Source organism: Gymnogyps californianus, chromosome 1 (assembly GCF_018139145.2).
Source record: "Gymnogyps californianus isolate 813 chromosome 1, ASM1813914v2, whole genome shotgun sequence".
NCBI lineage: Eukaryota > Metazoa > Chordata > Aves > Accipitriformes > Cathartidae > Gymnogyps > Gymnogyps californianus.
Window position 1 is genome coordinate 151,459,673 of NC_059471.1, and position 22,619 is coordinate 151,482,291.

Below are 22,619 nucleotides of genomic sequence, written 5' to 3' on the forward strand. Positions count from 1 at the left end.
AGCTCCTGGGAAGAGACTTGCTCAGGGTGACAGAAAGAGCTGGGGACGGCCATGGGATTACATAGCCATCCCTGTTGTTATCACTGCCCTCCAGCACTGACCCATGACCTAGGAGAGAAGCCCAGGAAAGTTACACTAAAAAAAAAAATTAAAAAAAAAAAAAGGTTTTACCATTTTCCACAGAAAGTTACTGTGAATTCAAAAACATAGGCATTAAACAGAGCAGAGCAATCCTGTGCTTAAGCATGATCAAAGGAGAAATGCTGTGCTGTATTATGGCCATATATTTATTCCCCTTGAAAGAATGAACCACTCCTTGAATATATTGACTGCTTGAAGCAAGGTAGAAGAAGGGGATAAGAAATGTTACCCATAGTAATATTTACCCATGTCTTACCAGTCTGACTGTGTAATTACAACATGACACAAACTAATGGCCTGATAGTTTACAATTCTTGTGAAAAGCTCTATGTTTTCATTGGTTATCAGGCCCCCTACACTTGGTGGTTGATGGGAAAAGGCAGATGTGTTCAGTCAAAATAATTATACTCCCCATACTTAAGTGTTTGAGTCGAAAATATTTAATCAATTTAAATAAGACCTTAACAGCTGTAAACAAATAGGAGCCTGCCACTACTACCTTCACCTGCCTCAGACCTACAACCAGTTTCCCTCCTGGTTATGGTGCTGAAGGCTGTCTCACCGTCATAGTGCTCAGATACTGAACAGCAAACATCCACAAAGGAGGCAGAAGGCAGAGATTCACAAACTCCTTGGTACAGAAAAGCAGGAACTTCAGGTGTTCTTCAGAGGTGTAGTTCACAGAGTTGACCTACAGCCTGTTCTCTGGTCCACATCACAAAGCATCCAACTTCCCTCGATGGAACTAGGAACACACAAAACCAGACAGTTTGTCCCTGGCATTACTCTAAAGTGAAGGTTTGAGAAAAGTACAAATTAGTACAGTGGGAAACAGTTTTGGTAGCAGTACATAAGATGTAAGTTCTGACCTTTCTTAACTCTGCAAACGCTGATCCAAAGGCAGGTTTCACCTGGGTTCTCTCCCTGATCCACTGCGGCAGTTTGTTAAAGACAGCAGGGCGTGCATACCTGTGGTCCAGGAGAAGGATGCTTGCAAAGTCCTTCTGATGGCGAATGGCTCTGCCTGTACAGAGTGTAAAATCACATTAAAATGGCCCATTCAGGTGTTTGTTCTCAGGGAAGGAAGCTCATGTTCCCGTCATCTGTACTTAGACTGATTGGAAATGCATCCTTTTTCCCACCCTCCTACTTCAGTACAGTCACATTTCGTATCCCCTAGCCTGTCCAAGGAAGGATGAATTACCTATCGACTGGTTTACTGCCTTCATGCACAGGTTTTCAATCAGCACTCTGCTAGGTGCCTGGCCAGCAGCTCTGGGCTGGAAAGGAGAAATAGGTAAGACTGAATATGAGGCAGATGTAAACCAAACTAGGGCATCTTAATGACAAAGTGAGGCAAATGCTTTTACCCCTGCAGAGTGAGTGGGTGGCCAAGAAGACCCCAAGCTGAGAGTAAGGAGGGACAGAAGAAAGGTTGCAGTCAGAAAACTATGTTAGGCATTGACAAAGAGCCAGCCCAAGGCCCCCTTGAAGGCAGAAAACTTGTCCCCAGCTGCCCAGGAACAGCATTTCCAGTGGGCAGCGAGAAAGAACAAGTGAGCCAAGAGAAGTGATCCTGGCAAGCAGCTTCTACCACCCTGGCACCTCCTCTGGGGTGAAGGGACCTTGCTCCCCTTGGAACTCAGAGTTCCCAGCGCGCCCCGGGTGGTGTTTCCCTCCACTGAGCTTCTTCCCTGTGTTTAGGGCTACCTGTACACGTGCAGCGTGGAGAAGGCTGTGCTTGCAGTACCACAGTCTCTAGGAAACAAGGGCAAGCTCAAAGAAAAAAAATCTTCGAAGGCAGCCCTGGGACTCATGTGCTGGGGGGAAAGTTAATATTAAAAAGCAGAAGTGAAACAGGCAGAGGTTTAAGTGTCTCTGTTACCATTGTTTTGTCAAGCCAAGTCATTTTTTCCTGGAGCTCTGGAGATTTAATGTTGGGGTAAGGCATTCCCACCATAATCACACACCTGCAAGGGGCAAGGGAGGACTGCATTATTCTTAATGTCTCATCCTAGAGCACTTTGCCAATAGACTGATACATTAGAGGTCACTGCACTCATGAAAGACAGCCAGCCCTGAAAACCAAAGGCAGCAATAAAGCACAGCAGTCTGACAAGCATGCTCTGAACGGAAAGCTGCAGAGGGATTCAGGGTGCCAGAACAAGGGCTAATCTAGCACAGCAAGCCTAACTGCATTACTCGCATGAAAAGTAGTCTGGACAAGCGGGTTTTACACCACCCAGCAGACTTGGTCCTGTTGGTTTAAGCATCAGCCCAAGCCATGTGCTCCCCAGGATTTTCTATCTATGCAAGTACTGACATGTCCATCCTGCTTGGAGTCACCGCACCACAAGCCCAGTGCTCACCTTCCAAGGAGCAGCCACCTTACCTTCCCAGGTCATCAGAGAAGTTGATCCCTTCGCTCATTTTGCCTCCAACTACAGAAAGCAGCAGGGCCCCCGTCATCTGTCCTCCTGCCTGGCTGCAGCGCTGCAGGAGAGGGACCAGCAACTTAAACCAGAGTAGGGAAGATTTCTGTGCTTCAGAAACGCTCCCACACCTGGGCTAGAGAACTCTTTCCTTGTTAAAAGCTGCAATGCCCTCTTTAGCAGCACTCCCATACGCAGTTGGGATGCCACACTCCCACCAGCCTGCCAGCTCAGCTTACCTTTATGCACTTGGCATATTCCACCAGCACCTGCTCCACCTGGTTGGCTTTCTTAGGCTCCTGAAAGATCTGTCACAGACACAGTGCATCAGTTGCAGCAACAGGAAGCAAACAGTTTAAAGAAAGCAAGTAATTTTACTCCCCTGCCATTAAGCAACACATGGAACTAAGATCAGGGAAGGGCAAATTGCCTGCAAAACCAACTTAACCAGCACCTTTCCCCTCCACCCTGGAAATGCACTGCATGCTCACTACAGCACTTTTCAACTGGGCTCTGAAGGGAGCAGCAGCTGCTCCTGCCCCTCCAACATTCCCTTTCAGCTTTGGCAGACTTGTCTAATTCTGCAAGAAGTTGCAAGTCATCTGAGAGCTGAAAGGCAGGAAAGCAACGTGCACCTCTTCCACCTTTGAATAAAGATCCAGCAGGGTGAGGAGACCCTCCAGCTGCAAGATCTTTGAGAACAGTGACAGGAACAATCAATTCGAATCACCAATTAATTCCAAGTAACACCTCCTCTTGCCCAGTGAATGAATTAGTTTTCTATGCAAAGCATACGTAAAGTACTATTTCTTTATGTTATTCTAGCATGCCTAATTAGTTACTGAAAGCCCCCGCAGTTAATTAAGCTGCATTTTGATAGATGCTGCACCTTGGCCTAAATCACAAGTTGTTTTCCTAGTAAACAAGAGGTGCAACATCTGTCTTTTCTGTGACAGTAAAGAGCCTAAAATATGTGTTTTGTCTTGGTTATCAAGAAGTACTATCAAATTTTACCAGCCAGAACCAGTCTTTCAGTAGAAAAATAACTGGCAATTACAAATATAAGCCAAAACTATAAACAGTAGCTATTTAATCCTCTGATTTAAATTAATTTTCCCTGTGTAATTTATATATAATCTCAGTGTGATCTCACCACAGCCACCTCAGGGAAGACTTTAACCTTCCTCTGCTATGATACTATCTTGTGTGTGGGCAGCTGAAAGTCACACTTGGTGCACTTCTACCAAATTGCTTTGCTAACGCGTGTCCAATTTGCCGGAGACTGCAAAGGCCAAACAAGAACAAATCAGAGCTGAAAGGCAGAGCAAGCTGCGTGATTGTGGCACAAAGCCTTGGAGGCACCAGGCAGACCACTGGGACCCCAAGAGAACACACTTGAAAGGCACTATGAGTGATAGCTGTACAGACACATGGAGAAGCTGAAGCATAATGCTTCCACCACAAAAACCTACAGGCAGATCCACGTGCCAGAATGTCTGCGCCAAGGCTGTGAAACGTCTGGGTCTGTGCTCTCCTAATCCACGTGGTAAGTTATTTAGCTTTTGGTAAACAGAAGTCACAGCCAGGGTATATGTAATTCTTTTTTTTTCCCCCCCCGGCCCATGATCCAAGATCCCTGCCCCACGCCCTGAGACAGTCGGACTGCCTGACCTTCAATACCCAACCTTCAAATACTTGTGAGAGTCATTGCAAAGATTTTATATTTGCAGTGATCTCCCTATTTAATGTTTCTCATCGCTTCTTCAACAGGAGTCACCACTGCTAGTCTTTCCATTCTCATCTCTACACTTCTACCAGAAAAAACACCCACCATTTGTCCTATGAACTGCAGTCTGGTCCCACTCTGCCTAGCCCTTAGTTGTGCTGGTCTGTGTTCAAGGGACACATAGCTGAGCCTGGGAAAAACAAATTCCGTATAAGAGCTCAACCTGAACAGCCCCCCCAGCCACACGGGAGCAAGCTTGCTGGTTATGGAAAGTGAGGATTGTCTCCCCCCATGGCCACTACACAGACTGTGCACTTAAAGAATCTATAGCTGCATTTAATCTAATTTAGATCCCAGCTCAGTGATCAGCCACCTGGGAAGTATCATTTATTCATTACTGGAGGGATTGGCTAGATAAACATCCGCTCTGCTCTGCTGTGCAGAGTATGAGAAAAACTCAGTGAGAGAGGCCTGTAATGCATAGATAATAGTTTGATTTTTGAAACCTCCATTTAAAGTACCAACTGCCCCTGGCTGCACAATTACCTTCTTCTTAGTTGCCAGGCGGGTGAGCAGACCCGTCTTCTCCCAGTGTGCATACACCTGCTTCTCATATTCATAGGAGGGGAAGAAGCACACCACACCCCCTGGGACCACGTTGCACAGGTTGCAAAGGATTCGACCCGTCTCATCCATCTGCAAGAGAGACAAGAGCATATTGCAGCTGACAGGCGCTCCAGCTAATGCCGCTCCAATTCTGTGCTCAATCCCAGGGTCGCACCTGCCCTAAGACATGCCTTAGGGGAGGCAAAATGTGGGAAATATGCCAGATCTGAGAGAGCTCTCTAGGGGAGCTGGGCATCACCAAAACCACTCTTCACTGCTTGGCCTCTCCTCCTAATCCAGGGTTTCTGTTACTGCTGTGGAGCAGTGGTCATTAGGGAAAGGAGGTTGTATGTCCGTTGTCCCAGCGGATGGGACCTGTCACACTAGAACAGATGTGGAGAGATAGCTAGCACATCTGGTAGAGATTCAGCAGGGGCAGAGCAGATGTAGTGTCTGGCCTTAGGTGCTTACTGGCCCACCAAAGGAAGAAGGAAAAAGCGCAGAATCATCTGCTGCCGCCCCTATGGTTTGGGCTGCACTCTGCAGGGCTGCCACGCTCCACTGTCACTGAGCCCTTCAAATTGAAGCACAGTCAGAAATCTCCTGATGCCGAGCACACAAATGCACGATCTCAGTACAGCCAAACAGGAGTTGCTAGCATTCCTTGTCTCCAAGAGCTACCTCTGAGCAGGCAGCTCAAAATCCCTTTTGCTGCTACTCTTTCCCAATTACTTGGCAACACACCTGCCCCAAATCCCATGGATTTCCCTTGCCATGGCTTTTGATCAGCCCACCTTTCAAACAGGGAGCACACTGTCCTATGAAACATAAGCATGTGAAACAAAAAAAGAGATACCAAGGAAGGGAACAAAGGAAAGACTGACCATCTGGGGCAGGTCTCTCGTCTGGTAGGTAAACTCCAGCTGCTGGTTGGAAGGACCACTGCAGAGGATTATGGGCAAAATGTTTTCTGGAGGAATCACATGTCCTGGAGACAAAAACAAGTCGTGACAGTCAACATCACTGCCGTTGGCACAAACCCCACTAGCTGAAGAGCTTTACCTGCGTGCAGTGACAGAGGCACACGTTTGCCTGGCTAAGCCAAAGTGGCTAAGTCACTCAGCTGCTCTGACTTCCATTCCCTGAGCCCCTGGGAAGAAGGCACGGCACACTGCCTGCTTATACTGACCAAGACCACTGAGGAAGCTCAGAGTGGAAGGGAACTAGCAGCCCTTTGCTGCCATGATTTCTAGGAAAGATGCCATGTTGCTTAGAGTACTGACAAAAAAGCACCAAAGGCAAACCGCAACACTCGGGTCTCGCGGAGACAGATTGTGATCCCTCCCTGCCACCCCGGCACACTCACCACAAGAGAACTCCACGACACGTGCAGGCTCCACACCAGCACAGGACAGCAACTGCTCTCGGAAATCAGCCACCTACGAACCACAAGCCAAAGAGAGGTAAAGCACTAGCATCCCAAAAGACGCTACATCAGCAACACCGGTACTGCCCCTTGAGCACCAGTGTTGAGGAAGAGCTCGTCAGCTCTGTCCAGTGGGTTGCTGGCACAGGGGAGAGGAGCTCCCTCCGTGATGAGAAAATGAAGGGCATGGGAAAGCTGAGCACACGAAGCCAGGGCTGGGCGGCGTGCTGGAGTCCAGGGCACGCAGAAGGAAAAAGGGCCTGCGTAAATCCCGCAAGGTCGGCCACGGCTGCCACGCGGGGAGCTCATCTGCCTCGGCGACGCCGGTGCCGGCACGACCGCCCAGCCCCGACCGCTGCAGGCGGCGGCCCCGCGGAGCAGCCCCCGGCCGCCCAGCGCCGCGCCCCGGCGCCTCCTGCGGGCGAGGAGCGGCAGCGCCCCCTGCCGGCGGCACGGCACGGCACGGCACGGCACGGCACGGCACGGCACGGCACGGCACGGCACGGCACGGCACGGCACGGCACGGCACGGCACGGCGCTCCGCCCCGGGGGCGCGGGGGCCCGCCGGCGCCCCGGCCTGCCCGCCCTCTGCCAAGGCCAGGCCGAGTGCCCGGGGCGGACCCTCAAGCTGGCCCAAGCACAGCTGGCAGCGTGAAGGGGGCAGGGGGCCAGGCTCCCCTTTCGGTGCCCATGGTCCTGAGCCTTGCTGTGGCCCTGCCTGGAACCGCCCAGCCTCTCCGGGCCCAACACGTTCCAATTTCAGACTTCTCCAGGCCCAAAAACCCGTTACCAGGACTCCCAAGCACGGCACAGACCACAGCCTGGACTGCAACTACATCCTCTCTCTGAGTTACAGTCTGAATGGTTCAAAGTTGGAGTGGTGGCTTTCCAAAAAGGAGGTCTTGCACTTCACACCCTCCTCCCCCCTCCCTTGTCACCACAAGGGCAAAGAGGAAATTTCAGGACATTCGTGTCCAGGAACAGGATAAATGTAACTTAACTGGGATATCTGACACACCCCACTGCATCTGTACAACACAAACACACTCTCAGGCACTAAAGCAATGGGAGAAAGATGATAAGCTACCTGTCACCATACCAATCCTGAATTCTTGATTTTTCTGAAAGATCCCCTATGGGATGGTCCCTGTGGGATCCCTGTCCATTTAGAAGGTCAGATGGTTTTACAAGGTCCTCTGACTGCTATCCGTGCTAGTTCCAACCTACCATGAGCTCAGCCTCGGCCTGTATCATCTTGAGGACGAGAAAGGCTGACAAGGGCAATCCTGCCCTTGCACCTACAGCTCTTTGCATAAACAGGCAGTGTGACACCTCATGCAGGGAAACCGTACCAGGGAGATAAAAGAGTGGGTAGGAGAGGTCGTTTCCCACACACACCACGGGAAGTGAGAAGACGAGTACATCCCAGTGGGGCCAAGCTGCTATCTTTCCATGCCTGCTTGCAGATAGACCTCCTGAGACCTCAGCATAGCATCCTTATTCCCTCACCGGCTGCATGGTGCCCCCGGCAATGATTACAGCACGGCATTCTTCCACCACCTTGGCAAAGTGGACAGCTGGATTCAGCAAGAGGAATTTGAGGCTGCTCTGACCAACTGTGCCTGGGAAAAGGAGGGAAACAGCATCAGGAGCTAGCTGTGACACACACTCAGGGATATGAGAGATTCTCCCTCCTGCCCTGGGCACTCTGGTGGGGCCCCACCTCTCAAAGCAAGGACTTGCTAGTCAACCCTGCCAGAGGCAGCAGCAGGTAACGCCAACCTGGAAGTTACCTTCTGCTTCCTAATCTTCTTGGAGCTGTAGAAGAGGTGCAGTAAATTGCAAGACCAAAATTGACATCCAAAGTGGGAGCAGAGCTCTGCAAACCCTGGCCCCAATGCCCTTGGTTAAGAATTCCTTCGGGTTCATGCGTGTCCTCAGACAGACCAAGCCTGCCAGCCTGCATCACAGATGGCACAGATATGTTGCTGCAGGCTCTCCCCAGGCTTAGGATCTCCTCCCTCGCTGCCAGGGAATCGCCCTGCTTGTGACTCATGCCACCTCTCCCCAGCTCACCCTTTCCAGTACCTTGCCTGTTGAGAATGACTCTGCCATCTTGGTTTGCATTTGTGAGGGCTGACAGAAATCCTTCAATCTGCATCAGTGGAGAGGCAGTTCGGAGCTCGTCGTTCTCAGCCTCCACGGGAGGGATCTGGGGAGTACCTGCTGGCCCAAAGAGAAAAGGAGAGGCAGGCAACTTAGGCCACACTTCTGAAGACAGGGACTAAGCACAAATTATAGATGGGTCCTTTCTACAGGAACATGATAACTGGTCTACATATGCAGGCAGAGAACAAAGACCCAATAAAGGAGAGAACCCAAATTCTGTCTCATTGCGGGGGGCGGGGGGGAGATGTGTTTTTTATAGCTGGCACCACTAAACATCTACCCATGGTAGCTCAGGTCCCAGAGCCAGCAGGTCACAGCAGTGCAAACCTTGAGTGCATGCAGCATAAACATGGAATAGCATCATCGTTCAGCTTGAAAGGGACCTCAAGAGATCTTCTAATCGTATGTATAGTTGCCTAGGTCATCTAGTCAGATATATTAAAACACACCTGTGCAGGACAGCTTCTGCAGTCTCTCGTTCTTCAAATCTGCCTCCCCCCTTTCCTCATGCAGATAGATGCAGGTTCCACATCCTCACTTTGTCCGCAGATGCACAAGTGGAGGATGTCTGAACTCACCCTCTTTATCAGATCCCTGCTGGAGGGTCAGAAGAAAGCTCTGCAAACCAGCCAACTTCTGGTTCTCCTTGTTGGTCTTCACAGCTGTGGCAGGGCCTCCATATTGCTCCACAAACCCAAAAAGCTGCCAAGCAAAACACAGAAAGACTAAGACTACCAACAGCAGGAATCAGACAAGATAAAAACAGGTTTGCTGGCCCGCCACAGATAAAGTTCCTTGGTAGGTGTTCGCAAACTAGCCCAATCAGAATCTATCAGCGCAGCCCAGAGCTCCCATTACTTTCCTCCACCCATTGAATCAAAACCAAAACAAGTCTCTGATGTTTGTTCCTCCACTGCAGTGCAGCCTACCAGGCTGGCAGCTTTGAGGCCAAGCAGCACAGAATTAGCACCCACTGGAATACACTGGTACACCATGTTGTACGTTTCTTTGCTCTATAAGCAAAAGGTAATCTGCCCATACAGTGTTTTTTGCAGGAACCATTTTGCTTGCAGAGCAGGGTGGAGAAGACAGGCTCCCACCCCAGCTGCTGCATCTTCCACTTCAAACTCAGTGTGTGAAACGGCATTTGAACGCTGTTGACCATAAAGCCTCAGGGGCAGTACCTTCCTACTGATGAGGCTCTTCTCGCAGTAACGCTGAACCTATTGGAGGAAGACGGAAAAATGAACTGGCATTCAGCATCCCTTCTCCCATCCTGCTGCCCTTGATCCCTGTCCAGCAGGGATATCACTTGCTGTTCTTGCTGTGCTCTTGGGGAGGGGTGCACAGTTCTTCGTGAGCGCTGCCTCCCAGACAACAGTTTATTACAAAGGCATTGCTTCCAGAGTGGAAACAGACGGTGTTACAGTGCTGTGTTTGGAGGTTCGAGGGATGAGTTGTTACTGGAGTAGTATAGTTTCTTCATCCTCAACCCTTACAGTTTAGATTTGCCTACAGACAGCCTCTGCACTCGTACATGTTTAATTGCTTGCTTCCCTCTACCCCAAGACCACCTATCCAGCTTTAATGCACTGTTATCCAGACAGCAGCAGCAGAGATCTATACAGTGGGGAGGTGAGGAGAATCTGCTAGAAAGCAGATTCTGCCATGTGGGCCTTGGCTCTACTTCCAGCTCTCACACGCTTCCTGATAACCTTGAACAAGTCACTACCACCTGTGCCCTAGCAGATGACAACATTTGCATTACCTTGAAGAGGTTGATATTGTCAATCTGGCTCTGAAATAGAAAGTCATTGATGGATTTTAGCACTGTCCCTGAAAGAAAAGGGGGGAAAGAAGAAAAAAAATTATTAGCAAAATTATTAGCTCCTGGGCCTGCAGCCCCTCGCTGCCCACACTCATGTCCCTGACTGATGGCTGCATACCCCAGGTGTTCACTCCAGTCTTACCTGTTTCAGAAACTGCCTGACAGCTAGGATTTTGATTCACATTACCTGTAAAACATGAAACCGATTCAAGGATGGCTTACAATGGGTCTGTCTTAAAATTAAGCAAGAGCCTAACAACTGAGCTGAAAGGGACACCACACCAGGACAAGACCCAACAAATAACTATACATCTGCAAAATGTAGCTATACAGACAAAACATCAGCTCCTGCTCAGTTTTAATTTCCCCTGTAGGGTAGCCCTGCATTGTAGGACAAGTGTGCTGCTGCATCCTAAGAAACACCACCTACATTCCTTCTGTAGCAGGAGGCAGCAGGTAGGGTGGGTGCATACAAATGCTCACACACTACATAGTCATCATGCTGCAAAGATGAAGGGACAGGGACTGCAATGCATCCCTCACCCCTCCTCAATGCAGCAGCGGGGAGCTGGGAGGCGCATAGGCTGGCAGGCAATTGGGAAGAGGGGAAAAACTGAGGACGGCTCCACGCCCAGACCCCGGCAGCCAGAACAGGATTAACTGCTACCACTCACTGCGTTTTATGTCTTAGTGTTTAACACCCACCTCACATCTCACTTTTGCAGCCTCAATCATGAAGCTGTACACAGGCTGCATTTTCTAATGAAAGCCCACTAACTGAGTGTGGGGAAGAGAAGAGTGGCAGGAACAGAGAGGGAAGAGAAGTATATGTTTGAGAGAAAGGCAGAGAGCACCACCAGGCCCCTGCCCCAAAGAGCTGCATTTACTCTGGGCAAGGAGGAAGTTCTTTATGAACTTAGGACAGGCTCTCCTCAAGACACACTGAGGTCTAGCAAACAGATCATTAGAGGATAGGAGCCCTGCGAATTCCAGTGGATTTAAAATCTCAGCAAAATAGTATTTTCTCACAAAGGAAAGGCACCAGTCAAGAAAGATTCATTCTGCAGGGGCACGCCTGACACAGGTAGAGGCCTTGCCACCAGATGACCCAGGAGATTTATTCTGTGCAGCTCTTGTGCTGTCCTGATCACTGTCACACATCTGCTGTATTCCTCACTTAGCATCCTACCTCGTCCCCACTCAAATCAGATCTGAAAACCACACAGAGAGAGAAGGAAACTGCCTCTACCAACTTATGATGTCATCTGCTGCTCCTCAGATAATCAAACAAAGAGAGGGGTTCAGGCAGACACCAGTCAACATCCCCATGTTACAAAACAGCCCGACAAATAAAATTACTGGCATCTGAACCTATAAATGAGCAACACTTCCCCACAGTCTCTGCAGAGGGGGAAGGGGGACAGTGCCCTGAGGAAGCACCAACTAACTCAGAGCCTATCAGCATCCCTGGACATAGAATAGGTTTGCTTACCTCCCAGCATGGCCACAAACCGCTCCAGCAAATACAGGATCTGCTTAATGTACATCAAGTTCTTTGCCTTCAAACGTTTCCTATGAAAAACAAGACGGGTATTAGGCCCCAAAACATCTTCAGGGACTAACTCAAGCAACTGAGCTGCAGAAACAAGCACCTGAACTCCCCTTCATTTGGGGGAGACAGGAACCAAGAATGATTTCTCCCAGGCTCACTCTCCCTATTTGTGACAGGGCACAGACCTCTGGATATCCTGCCTAAGGTCACCCCAGAGCACTCACCCATGCATCCCACACTGTTCCTACCATTGCCTTTCTCCTCACACAGTAATTACAGTTTGTTTATTACAACAGCAGTGACGCCTCAAGTCCCTGTTGCAATAATGCTCCACAAATTCAAAGTTATTAGCATTGAGCACAATAATCAACCACTGCAGGGATGACAAGACACAGAGCCAAAAACCACATATAGCTTCCTCCTCCTCAGAGCTTACTGCCTCTGCCATAATGCCAGTCAGCACATGAAAGACTAAGGTCCAGGAGAGACATGAAAGACTGAATCTTTTGAAACTCTGCATCAACAAAGCAGGAGCGATTAGAGGGAGATATTGGGGAAGGAACAGAGATTATAATGGAAAGCCAGAATCCTCAGGGTATCCCCCTTCTCACTGCTTAATACCAGCCCAGGAGTCTGATTTAGATTCTAGACAGAGATAATGAAGCAAGTGGCTTTTCATCTGCAGAAGTATTAACGCAAAAAACTTCCCACCAGGAAAAGCAAGAAAGACCCTGCAAACATGAGACAAGCCATGGCATCCACACTGCCTGCCACTGTTGCGCTGTTTTCCTCTGAGATCCTCACCTGTATCGCTCCATGTACTGTAACAGCTGGGAGTGGGCACAGCACAGCTACACGAACAAAAAAAGGAGCTGTTATTACGAAGGAGTCAAGAAAGGGCGCTCTGCTGGATGCAGAGATCGCTCACGATTAACAGGCCAGGCTATGACTCACCTGAGAGCCACTGACTTCCGCACTATGGATACAGGTGATGGTGTCTATGAGGTTGTGGGCCTCGTCAATGATTACGACCTGGTCCTTCAGCTTGATCCCAGCAGCGCTCCTGGTAGGCTCATGCAAGAGCATCTGATAGGGCAGCACCACCAGCTACAGGAGAAGCACATACTGCCTGATTCTAGCTCTCATCCTTACAAACTTAGGGCACTTCCCAACCACTCGTTAAAGGTCCATATCAGATAGCCTCACAAAATTCAGTCAGGTTACTTACTCTTATTATGGGAAAGGTAGGAAGAGAGACAGGAGCACATGCTTGAGAGTGGCACTGGGATGTAAGCTGAAGAGAAATGATTATGCTACAATTGCATATTGGCTCAGGTTACCTTCTGAATCTAGTTTGAAGCACTGAAAGCACGTCTTCTGATAGAGAACCAAGCAAGGAAGAAGAGCACTGGCAAGAGCTAAGATGACACCCATGTGTCAGTATTGCTTCAGAGTTATTGAGCCTTTCAAGTGTTTCAGAATGCTGAGACATACTCACAGCCTCCCTATTAACTTCAAATGGGTATTCTCATTTTCCTTTGCTTTCTCAGCAAAACTACAGCAGACAGAAACACAGCCTGTTTACAAACTCCCACAATATTGAGTAACAGTACTAGAGGGAGCAGGCAATTGGTTTATTCTTAGAGCCCCTGGCATTAATTCCACCAAAAATGTGTACACCTTACCTGAGCAGCAGGAATGGCGTATCGACTCCCATAATATGGGCAGGCTTTGGTCTCCCTTCCCAAAGCCACCAACTGCTCAATATCCTTCACTTCCACTAGAACTTCATCGCGGAGAAACTGCATTTGCTCATAGGAATAAAATGGGCATACAGTGCGACTCACACGTCTCTTCTTCCCTTCATTCTCTTCATCACTCTTCTTTTCTAGCAGCAGAAATCAAAAGAAAGCTATGAGCAACACACACAACAGCCTAAAACAACCACCTTGCAGAACCTCCTGGATTTCAAAGCAGGCTTTGTCATGTGTATTTTTGACCTATCATCTATTTAAAAATTATTCAGCAGTAAAATTTCCATCTCCACAGTGGACACTACTCTTGCCAGTTAGATTTAGCCACATGACATTTTCCAGCATTTCTAGTACTGAGTTACAAAGACAAGTATCCTTCCATTGCAGAAGTCCTGGCCAACTTAAGACACTCAGAAAATACATACAGATCTCAGCATCCTAGCCTGGAGGACAAGAAAAGTAAAAGCGCTAAGGATCTCTAGCTCTGCTCCTCCAACCTGCCATTTTCAAGCTCCTACCACTCTCTTGCTAGAGCTGATTGGCAGAGCGCACTGCCTCCAGACTCTCATACCAGCTTTATCAGCGATTGCTTCCCCAGGCTGGAAGTGTTCCTACCGTGTTTGTTCTTTTGCATCTCCATGCATCGGTCATTGATGAGCTGGAGAGCCCCCAAGCGTCGCACCTCCTCATTCACACACAGGTTCTTGGACATGCAAAGAGAGGAAGCGGTAGGGGGTCATTAAGCACTGAGTGCCCCCCCCCCGTGCACCCTTTGCTGTAAAATAAAAGATTTCTTTAAAGCAATCTCAGGCCAGATTCCGAAATGGAAAAGTCTATCGGTCAGACATTGTGCATGCTAACTGCTACAAATATGCTTGAAATCCACAGAAATTTAGCAAGGAAGAAAAAATGAGAAAAGGTGCACTGAGATGGCTCACTGCTACGCAGCAGCTTCTAAAAAATGCTGCCAGAAGTAATATTAAGAGGAGCGCCTTCCCAGTGACTCAGACATCTGTAATATTCCACATCAGAAAAGGTAAAACAGATTTTTGCATTTACATCAAAGGGTAAGCGGCCAAAACACAGCTCACAGAAAAACGTACATCACACAGATCTGTGGCACAACCCATGACTCTTTAGGTTTTCAATGGGAGATTCAGTCAGTCCCCGAGATGCCTTCTGTGACGTCACATCCACACACTTCCTCGCAAAGTCTCTCACATTAAGTTAAGATGCGCTCTGGGTCCCTTGCGAACAATACCACATACCTGCCTGGATCCCAAGGAGACCAGACGTGTGTCTTTGCCAAAAGGACTTTTTTGCACCTCACGCACAAACTGAGACAGCTGGGAGTGGGTGCGGCTGCAGTAGTAAATCTGCAATGAGGAAGAACAAAGGGAAGACAAGAAGAACATGGAAGCCAATCCCCTACCTACAACCAATCCTGCAACAAAGCGGCCAAGCACCTCAACAAGGTTAATCTTGCTCAAGCCTTCAAAAACACAGGGGAAGACACATGTTTGAGTGTCACCTCACAACTGTTGAGGCCAACAGCCTTATCTTTGTTTTCTCCTATGCATTTGCCTTTGTTTCCATTTAATTTTCCGAAGTCCCTATAAAAACAGGGACTCACCATTGGAGAGTAACAAAAAAACTGTTTCTTGCAGTGTGCTTTTACAGCAAGCCACAGCAAAAATTCAGCAGCGTTAGCAGAGCAAGCTGCTTAGGCAGCCAGTGTAGTCCAGAAGGAGATGAGCACAGCACAACTGGTTGCTATTATCAACAAACTTGGCAGTTCTCAGATGCTAGTTCCTAAATCCTTCTGTACCACATGACTCTGGGAAGGGTGCAAGGAAGCCAAAATTCTGCTCAGCTCACTCCTACACTGTTCTGTGAGGTTGCACTATTTACTTTCCTCATCTCACCTTAGTCACATGCTCCTCTTCCAAATCATCGTCATCTTCTTCCAGCCTAAGAAAAGAGAAAGCTCAGTTTCCTTTCAGCAGATCACTGACAGTTAGAATCAAATGATGCTCTACTACAAGAGAGAGGTCTCAAGAGAGATGGTTATGTCATCTCAAGAAGAGCCTCAGATCTTAACTCAGGAGGTAAAAGAAAAATCGACTTTTTAAGAATAGTGTAAGTGTGCACAATCAAGTCAAGTCTTGCTCTTTAAAAGAAAAATGTCTGTAGGGCTGTGTCTTTAGCAACTTCAAGAATTTTTTTTTTTTCTTTTAAATCTGGGGCTTGTAAGCCGCAGGCATAAGCTAATCAGTGCTATACTATTCTTTGGTGAGCTTATTTATTTATTTTGGTAAAAATTTCCCTTTAGAGACAATTTACCACCCTCAAGCTATTGCATCAAGAAAAGCCTCAGGAAGATATTTAGCTGCCATAGAGTTCCTCAAAGGCAACAGCAGTTTAATGTTTGATAAACTACATATAAACAAAGTAGTTCAGTGGTTTGCAATTTTTAAGGCAGGAGGATCTGTCTAGATACTAATTAGTAAATTTGTATTTTAAATGTATTTGACTTTTCATGCTGAAGTATGGCTTCTGGCTTTCTGCATAAAGCAAATGTATGAGAGAAAAGCATGCACGGGGTTTTCACGCTGAAGCTCAGTCTTTAAAAATGTGAACATCTCTCCCTTTAGAGTATCAAAAGATGCCAGTGCTAATGTGCAGGACTGATAGCTTCCTCTGATGCCCTGAGTTCCATTTTGCTTTTCTGATGCAAGGAACTTGATCTCAAGTCATTCACTCAACATCCAGAGGCATTCTTTGGGAAACCGGGCATGCATAAAGGCAGGACATTGCCACACATTTTAAGAAAGATGCACTTTCTCAGAAAACACTTCAGGTCACTCTGATCAGTCTAACAAAAGCTTAAAAAACAAAACAAAACAAAATAAAATCCCCCCAAAACACCAAACGAACTAATTAAACAAACAAACCCCCAGAACAACCACTACCTTACACAGCTTGAATGGGGGAGAAACTCCAGATCTGCACAATCACAGGTGAAATGTCTTTAATCAAAGCAAGCCAAAAATGATACAGAAAACGTTTCCTTGGCATGAAACCCCCTCAGTCCCTGTCCTTACCCAGATACCACTTTCTTTTCTTCGTCACTCTCATATTCAGCAAGAATCAGCTCCTCCTCATTGTGATCCAGCTGCTCTAGAACATCCACTCCAGCTCCCTCTGAAAGAACCTCCTTGCTGAGCTGAAGAAGGCGCTTTGTCTCATCCTCCTCAGATCTCTGAAAGGAACACATGATCACGTTATTTCTCATACAGAAAGAGAGGTAGCACGCGCATCGCTTTATGCCACGGACAGGTCAGAAGACAGCACAGTCCCTCACACGTAACGCAGGGAATGGCTTGCTGGGTAAACCCCCAGCAGGACAAGCAAATGCACCAAGGGTGCCTGAAGCTGTTCAGCCCCACAGAACGCAGCTGTCACCAACAACCAAAGACTTGCCCACACAGACATATATGAAGGGGAAACATAAAGAACCTTCTGTGCAAAAGGCCCACTGAACTAACAGATCCTGAAATGACAATATCCATGTAATCCAGTATTAGCTGAAGTGGCCCATAAAAGATGTCTGCCTGAGAAAAAATAGTGCGTAAATGAACCCAAACAAACAAACATATAAGGACATAATCAAGCACTCTGTCCACACTTAACTCAAAGCTAGGATAAACTCACCACCTGTTTTAGAATGCAGAGCACAAGACTTCTCTTGCCTTTTTTTCTCCAGTTATGTGGTTCTTACTCTAACACAGGTCTACCCCTCTACAAAAATTCCATTAAACTGTTGAAGAATAGTTTTCTGATTAACTTTGTGTTCTGATAAAGAAGAGTTCTTTTTTTCAATCTGAAAACAGTATCTTCCAATGTCAATGAGCGTTTTTTTACCATGGCATTACGAAGAAATGCAGTTAGCACTACAGAGCAGATGAATCAGTTGCTTTTCCAAATCTCTATAATATTTCTCTCATTTGCTTTCTTGCTTTTTATCATGCTTGTCATTTCCCATGCTCTTCATCCTCTTGTAAGAGACAAAAGTTCTTTGTTCCACTTGTTTTTTATTTACCATTCACCTCTGAACCTTTGCTATTTCTGCCATATCTTTTTGACAGGAGTTGACCGAAACATAACACAGCACTTGAGATGGAGCACACTAGAAACTAATAGCCTGGCAGGCTAATAAATCTGCCTGTTTGGGGACCTGAAGTGGTTATTTCTGGAAAGTTTGACCCATATCATCAAAAAGCTCTTAGAGTCAAGAGTACTGAGGCCAGTTCACCCATCTAAATGGCAGGAAAATATATCTGTGAACTTTTTATATGTAGAAAAGAGACATTTCTGAACAATACAATCACGTTTGCTATGAAAGTAAACAAATACAATCGATCCCTAGCAGTGAGCAAAGTACAACCAAAGCCTGACCTGGCTTTTTTTTGGGGGGGTCTTCTGATCCCATGATCCTAAATTTAATCACTGTTCTACAGGTTTTATTCCAGAAATATAGAGTGTTCACACATGCTCATAAAACAGAGAGTTTTCAAAAAAAAAAAAAAAATCCAAGTATTAAAGCTTTTAAAACAAAAGCAGAGGGCCAGAAGGCCATCAGAACACATGCCCTTTCTATCCACATGCAAACATTGTCACAGGAAATTCTCTATGCACAAATTGTTTTTCACATCTGTACTTTAAAAAGAAAATCTAACCAAAAATTTTGGATGGCCAATTTCAGCAACCTAATACAAAGAGCTCCCCAAACAGACAGGTTGGAAAATTCAGTGTGAAGTCACAGATATAAGCAAGTATGAACAACACTTGAGGTAACCAAAACAGAAAGTTCTAATCTCTGCGGGATAACTCACCTTCCTCTTTGCTGCATATTTTAACTGCACATTATGGCGAATTTTCTCAAGACGATCTTCTCGCTTTTTCCTCCTGATCTGCTCTTCCTAAAATAAAGAGAGAGTGAAGGAAGGATGAAGTGTATTTAGTCCTAAACCCTGGGTATACTTACTTTCCTATGCCCCGCCTATAGAAAAAAATTAGCTCCGAAACAAAATTGTCAGTACACAGTCCCTTTCTCCTGGAGTGCAGCCTATTCTATGTTACTATGGTCAGAGTAACATAGTTTCCTATCTTATGCAACCTGCAGGCAATGCCTCATCCCTCATAACTGAAACAAAGTCCTGTGAAAGACAAAGACCACCACCAAAGTTTGCCTCACGTGTTCTTCCAGTCATCACCCAGGACATCAGCCTTTCTGATCCTCACACCTCGTTATTTCACCCGTCCTCTACATACGAGCGTTTCTCAACCTTTAGCCTGTCCACCATGTCCCGCTCTTCTTTCTTCTGCACAAAGGCCGTAACCCAGTCCGGTTCCCCGGCCGTGTCTTTGCTGTCTGGGCGTCCTGGCTCAGGTGCAGTCAGCCGCTTCTTCCCCTCCGGCCCTCCGTCCTCCAGTGCCAGAAGCCGCGCCTCCTCCTGCCGCTTTTTCTCCTCAAAGTCTCGGAGCCAGGAGAGGGCCCCGCAGATAAGACTCAGTGATTTTCCCTGCCACAGAAAATAAACAAGATGAGGCTCCCGCGGCGGGAGCACCGCCGTCGCCGGCACTCACACAGCAGTGCCACTCCACAGGGACGACCCACTCGGCGACAGCCCCTTCCGAGCGCCATCAGGCCCAGACCTGGCCCCTTCCCCCGGCTACCGCCGTCCCTCTCCACCCAGAGGGGCCTCCGTCCTCCTCCCGGGTGACGGCTGCCTGCCGCCGCACCCAGCCTCCCGGGCCCCGGCTGCCGCCGCCCCGCCGCACTGGCTCACCGTGCCCGTGGGGCTCTCGAAGATCCCGACCCGGCCAGCCTCCAGCGCGCTGTACAGCGCCGCCATGAACCGCTCCTGGATGAGGTAGGGCGTGTAGGGGAACGGGAACCGAGGCCCCCCAGGGCCCGGCGCTGCGCCGCTCGCCGCCTGCGGGCACACGGACCGACCGCCCGCCGCCGCCCCGCTCGCCATCCCGCGCGCCGCCGCCGGCCGCCCCGCTTCGAACCGAGCGCCGCAGACGCCCCGCCCCCTTCCCGTGACGCTCGGGTGACGGCCGGCGCGGGGCGGAAGGCCCGCACCTCCTCCGGGGCCGGCGGGCCCTGAGCTGCCGGGCCGGGCCGGGCGCTTCTCCTCCGGGAGGGGCGGCGGGAGTGCGTCCCCCCGCGCCGCTCCCGTGGGACGAGGGTGCCCCCAGGCCATGACGCCTCCTGCGTGACACCTGGAAGAACGCGGGTTATGCCGTCTTCACAGCCCGAAGCCCTGGTTCCTTCAGCCGCTGTTCATTACACGTATTGCCGTGCCGCCTCTGGTAGCGCCCCGCGCCTTTCCCTAAACATTTTCTACTCTTCAGCTGCTGCCGGGGACGTAACCGGAGCCGCACGCTGCCGGGCGCAGGTGCCGCCGAGGGCCGATAGCCCTGCGGTGGACGCCTGAACGCCCGCTCGTCAGGCCCGGGCTTGGAGAAAGCCAAGCCTTGCCACCACCGCTGCCTTCCGTCCTCCCCTTCCTGGTCAGATTGCCCTTTGCGAGCTCCTCGCCACACTGAAGTCAGTGTGGGGCTGAGCCCTCTTCCCAATTTCACTCCCGTCATACGCAAGGACAGAAGACAGGATTATACAGAGAAAAAAAAGGTTTTATTCAGGATGGAAACACATAGCTAGTAATAAAACATAGCAATATAGAGGAGGTTTATGTAATATACAGTCATTAGCATAGTAATAAATGCAAATAAATGCAAACTGACTGGAAAAGGGGAAACATAACCCCCATTTTTAGAAAGGGAAAAAAGGAAGACCCAGGGAACTACAGGCCCGTCAGTCTCACCCCTGTGCCCGGCAAGATCATGGAGTGGATCCTCCTGGAAACTATGCTATGGCACATGGAAAATTAGGAAGTGATTGGTGGCAGCCAACATGGCTTCACTAAGGGCAAACTGTGCCTGACAAATTTGGTGGCCTTCTATGACGGGGTTACAGTGTTGGCGGATAAGGGAAGAGCAACTGACGTTATCTACCTGGACTTGTGCAAAGCATTTGACACTGTCCCGCACAACATCCTCATCTCTAAACTGGAGGGACATGGATTTGATGGATGGACCACTCGGTGGATGAGGAATTGGCTGGATGGTCACACTCAAAGAGTTACGGTCAACAGCTCAATGTCCGAGTGGAGACCAGTGACGAGTCATGTTCCTCAGGGGTCAGTATTGGGACCGGCGCTGTTTAACGTCTTTGACAGCAACATGGACAGTGGGATTGAGTGCACCTTCAGCAAGTTTGCCAAGGACACCACGCTGTGTGGTGTGGTCGACACGCTGGAGGGAAGGGATGCCATCCAGAAGGACCTTGACAGGCTTGAGAGGTGGGCCCGTGTGAACCTCACGAAGTTCAACAAGGCCAAGTGCAAGGTCCTGCACATGGGTCGGGGCAATCCCAAGCACAAATACAGGCTGGGCGATGAGTGGATTGAGAGCAGCTCTGCGGAGAAGGACTTGGGGGTATTAGTGGATGAAAAACTGAATATGAGCCAGCAATGTGCGCTCACAGCCCAGAAAGCCAACCATATCCTGGGCTGCATCAAAAGAAGTGTGGCTAGCAGGTCGAGGGAGGTGATTCTCCCCCTCTACTCTGCTCTCATGAGACCCCACCTGGAGTACTGTGTTCAGCTCTGGGGCCCCCAGCATAAGAAAGACACGGACCTGCTCGAGTGGGTCCAGAGGAGGGCCACGAAGATGATCAGGGGGCTGGAGCACCTCCTCTATGAGGACAGGCTGAGAGTTGAGGTTGTTTAGCCTGGAGAAGAGAAGGCTCTGGGGAGACCTTATAGCAGCCTTCCAGTACCTAAAGGGGGCCTACAAGCAAGCCAGAGAGGGACTTTTTACAAAGGCAGGTAGTGATAGGACAAGGGGTAATGGCTTTAAACTGAAAGAGGGTAGATTTAGATTAGATGTAAGGAAGAAATTCTTTACCGTGAGGGTGGTGAGGCACTGGAACAGGTTGCCCAGAGAAGCTGTGGATGCCCCCTCCCTGGAAGTGTTCAAGGCCAGGTTGGATGGGGCTTTGAGCAACCTGATCTACTGGAAGGTGTCCCTGCCCATGGCAGGGGGGTTGGAACTAGATGATCTTTAAGGTCCCTTCCAACCTAAACCATTCTATGATTCTATGATTCTATGAAATATAGTAATTTCTAACTGTTAATGCTGAAGTTTATATGTTTATACTTTACAAACAATAGCGAGCTAAAGAAGAGTACTCTACCATAAAAAGGACTACAAAATTGCAAACAGTCTCTGGACTACCAGTAGGAACTCATCGTGTACCAGTTCAGACTAGGACATCTGGGGGGAAATACTTCTTTTGGTTAAGTAAGGTAAGGCCACATTTTTGCCCATGTTTTGTTGATGTCCCAAGTGGGAAGGTGTTTCAAACCAGCAAGGACAAATTTGGGAGAAGCTGCCACAGACTAGTAATGAGCAACATTCCAACTGGAAATGCTTGTGCATCCATGTTTTCTGGGAACAGCCACGACAGTTTTGCGTTACTTGGCTATCCTGTCACTCAGGCTTTGCGTGCAGAGGTAGGAATTCATTGTCCCATGTAAGATTTGGAAAAGAGGAAGAAAAGACAAATAGATTAAAGTTCAGCTCCGAAGTCTTAGACTCAAAAGATTTGGAAGCGCCTTGTCAAACACTGTGTAAACTTACTACATTCATGAAAAATAAGGGAAGGTAATAAAAAGAGAGTTCCTAAGACTACTACAGTGTCTAACAAGCCAAACTTTTGAGTCAGAACCAACCTGGAACCTTTTATTTTGATCTCTGCTTTAGCTGTAAAGTTATTTTACAAGCCTGATTCTCCCAGTTGTTATTCTACCGCATACTCACAGTCCCCGATTTACCCAGAAGCTGGTGCCT

General features: G+C 48.5%; 1 protein-coding gene across 2 annotated transcripts; it reads right to left on the reverse strand.

Annotated features, from left to right (window-relative positions):
* Positions 1 to 518: 518 nt before the first annotated feature.
* On the reverse strand, positions 519 to 19,610 carry DDX11 (DEAD/H-box helicase 11). Of its 2 annotated transcripts, none has more exons than XM_050893848.1 (26): positions 19,487 to 19,610; positions 18,983 to 19,219; positions 18,530 to 18,616; positions 16,739 to 16,896; positions 15,560 to 15,605; positions 14,903 to 15,010; positions 14,250 to 14,337; positions 13,566 to 13,768; positions 12,835 to 12,987; positions 12,685 to 12,731; positions 11,821 to 11,900; positions 10,471 to 10,515; positions 10,269 to 10,336; positions 9,685 to 9,723; positions 9,079 to 9,202; positions 8,420 to 8,554; positions 7,841 to 7,953; positions 6,272 to 6,344; positions 5,790 to 5,893; positions 4,846 to 4,995; positions 2,813 to 2,881; positions 2,534 to 2,634; positions 2,027 to 2,111; positions 1,346 to 1,421; positions 1,011 to 1,165; positions 519 to 886 (listed from the first exon to the last, which is right to left on the reverse strand). In XM_050893848.1, the coding sequence occupies exons 1-26, from the start codon at positions 19,550 to 19,552 to the stop codon at positions 857 to 859; spliced, it is 2,640 nt and encodes an 879-aa protein (XP_050749805.1). In that variant the 5' UTR covers positions 19,553 to 19,610; the 3' UTR covers positions 519 to 856. The 2 variants fall into 2 exon arrangements, with proteins under 2 accessions (XP_050749805.1, XP_050749814.1); XM_050893857.1 differs by having other exon boundaries at positions 8,420 to 8,557.
* Positions 19,611 to 22,619: the final 3,009 nt, after the last annotated feature.

Coding starts and splice junctions, on each gene's coding strand:
- DDX11 (XM_050893857.1), bottom strand. CDS start 19,552: ATGGCGGCGCTGTACAGCGCGCTGGAGGCTGGCCGGGTCGGGATCTTC. Junction 15,011..15,559: donor AAGAGGAGCATGTGACTAAG/GTGAGATGAGGA, acceptor TCCTCATTGCAG/ATTTACTACTGCAGCCGCAC. Junction 9,724..10,268: donor ACAATATCAACCTCTTCAAG/GTAATGCAAATG, acceptor TTCCTCCAATAG/GTTCAGCGTTACTGCGAGAA.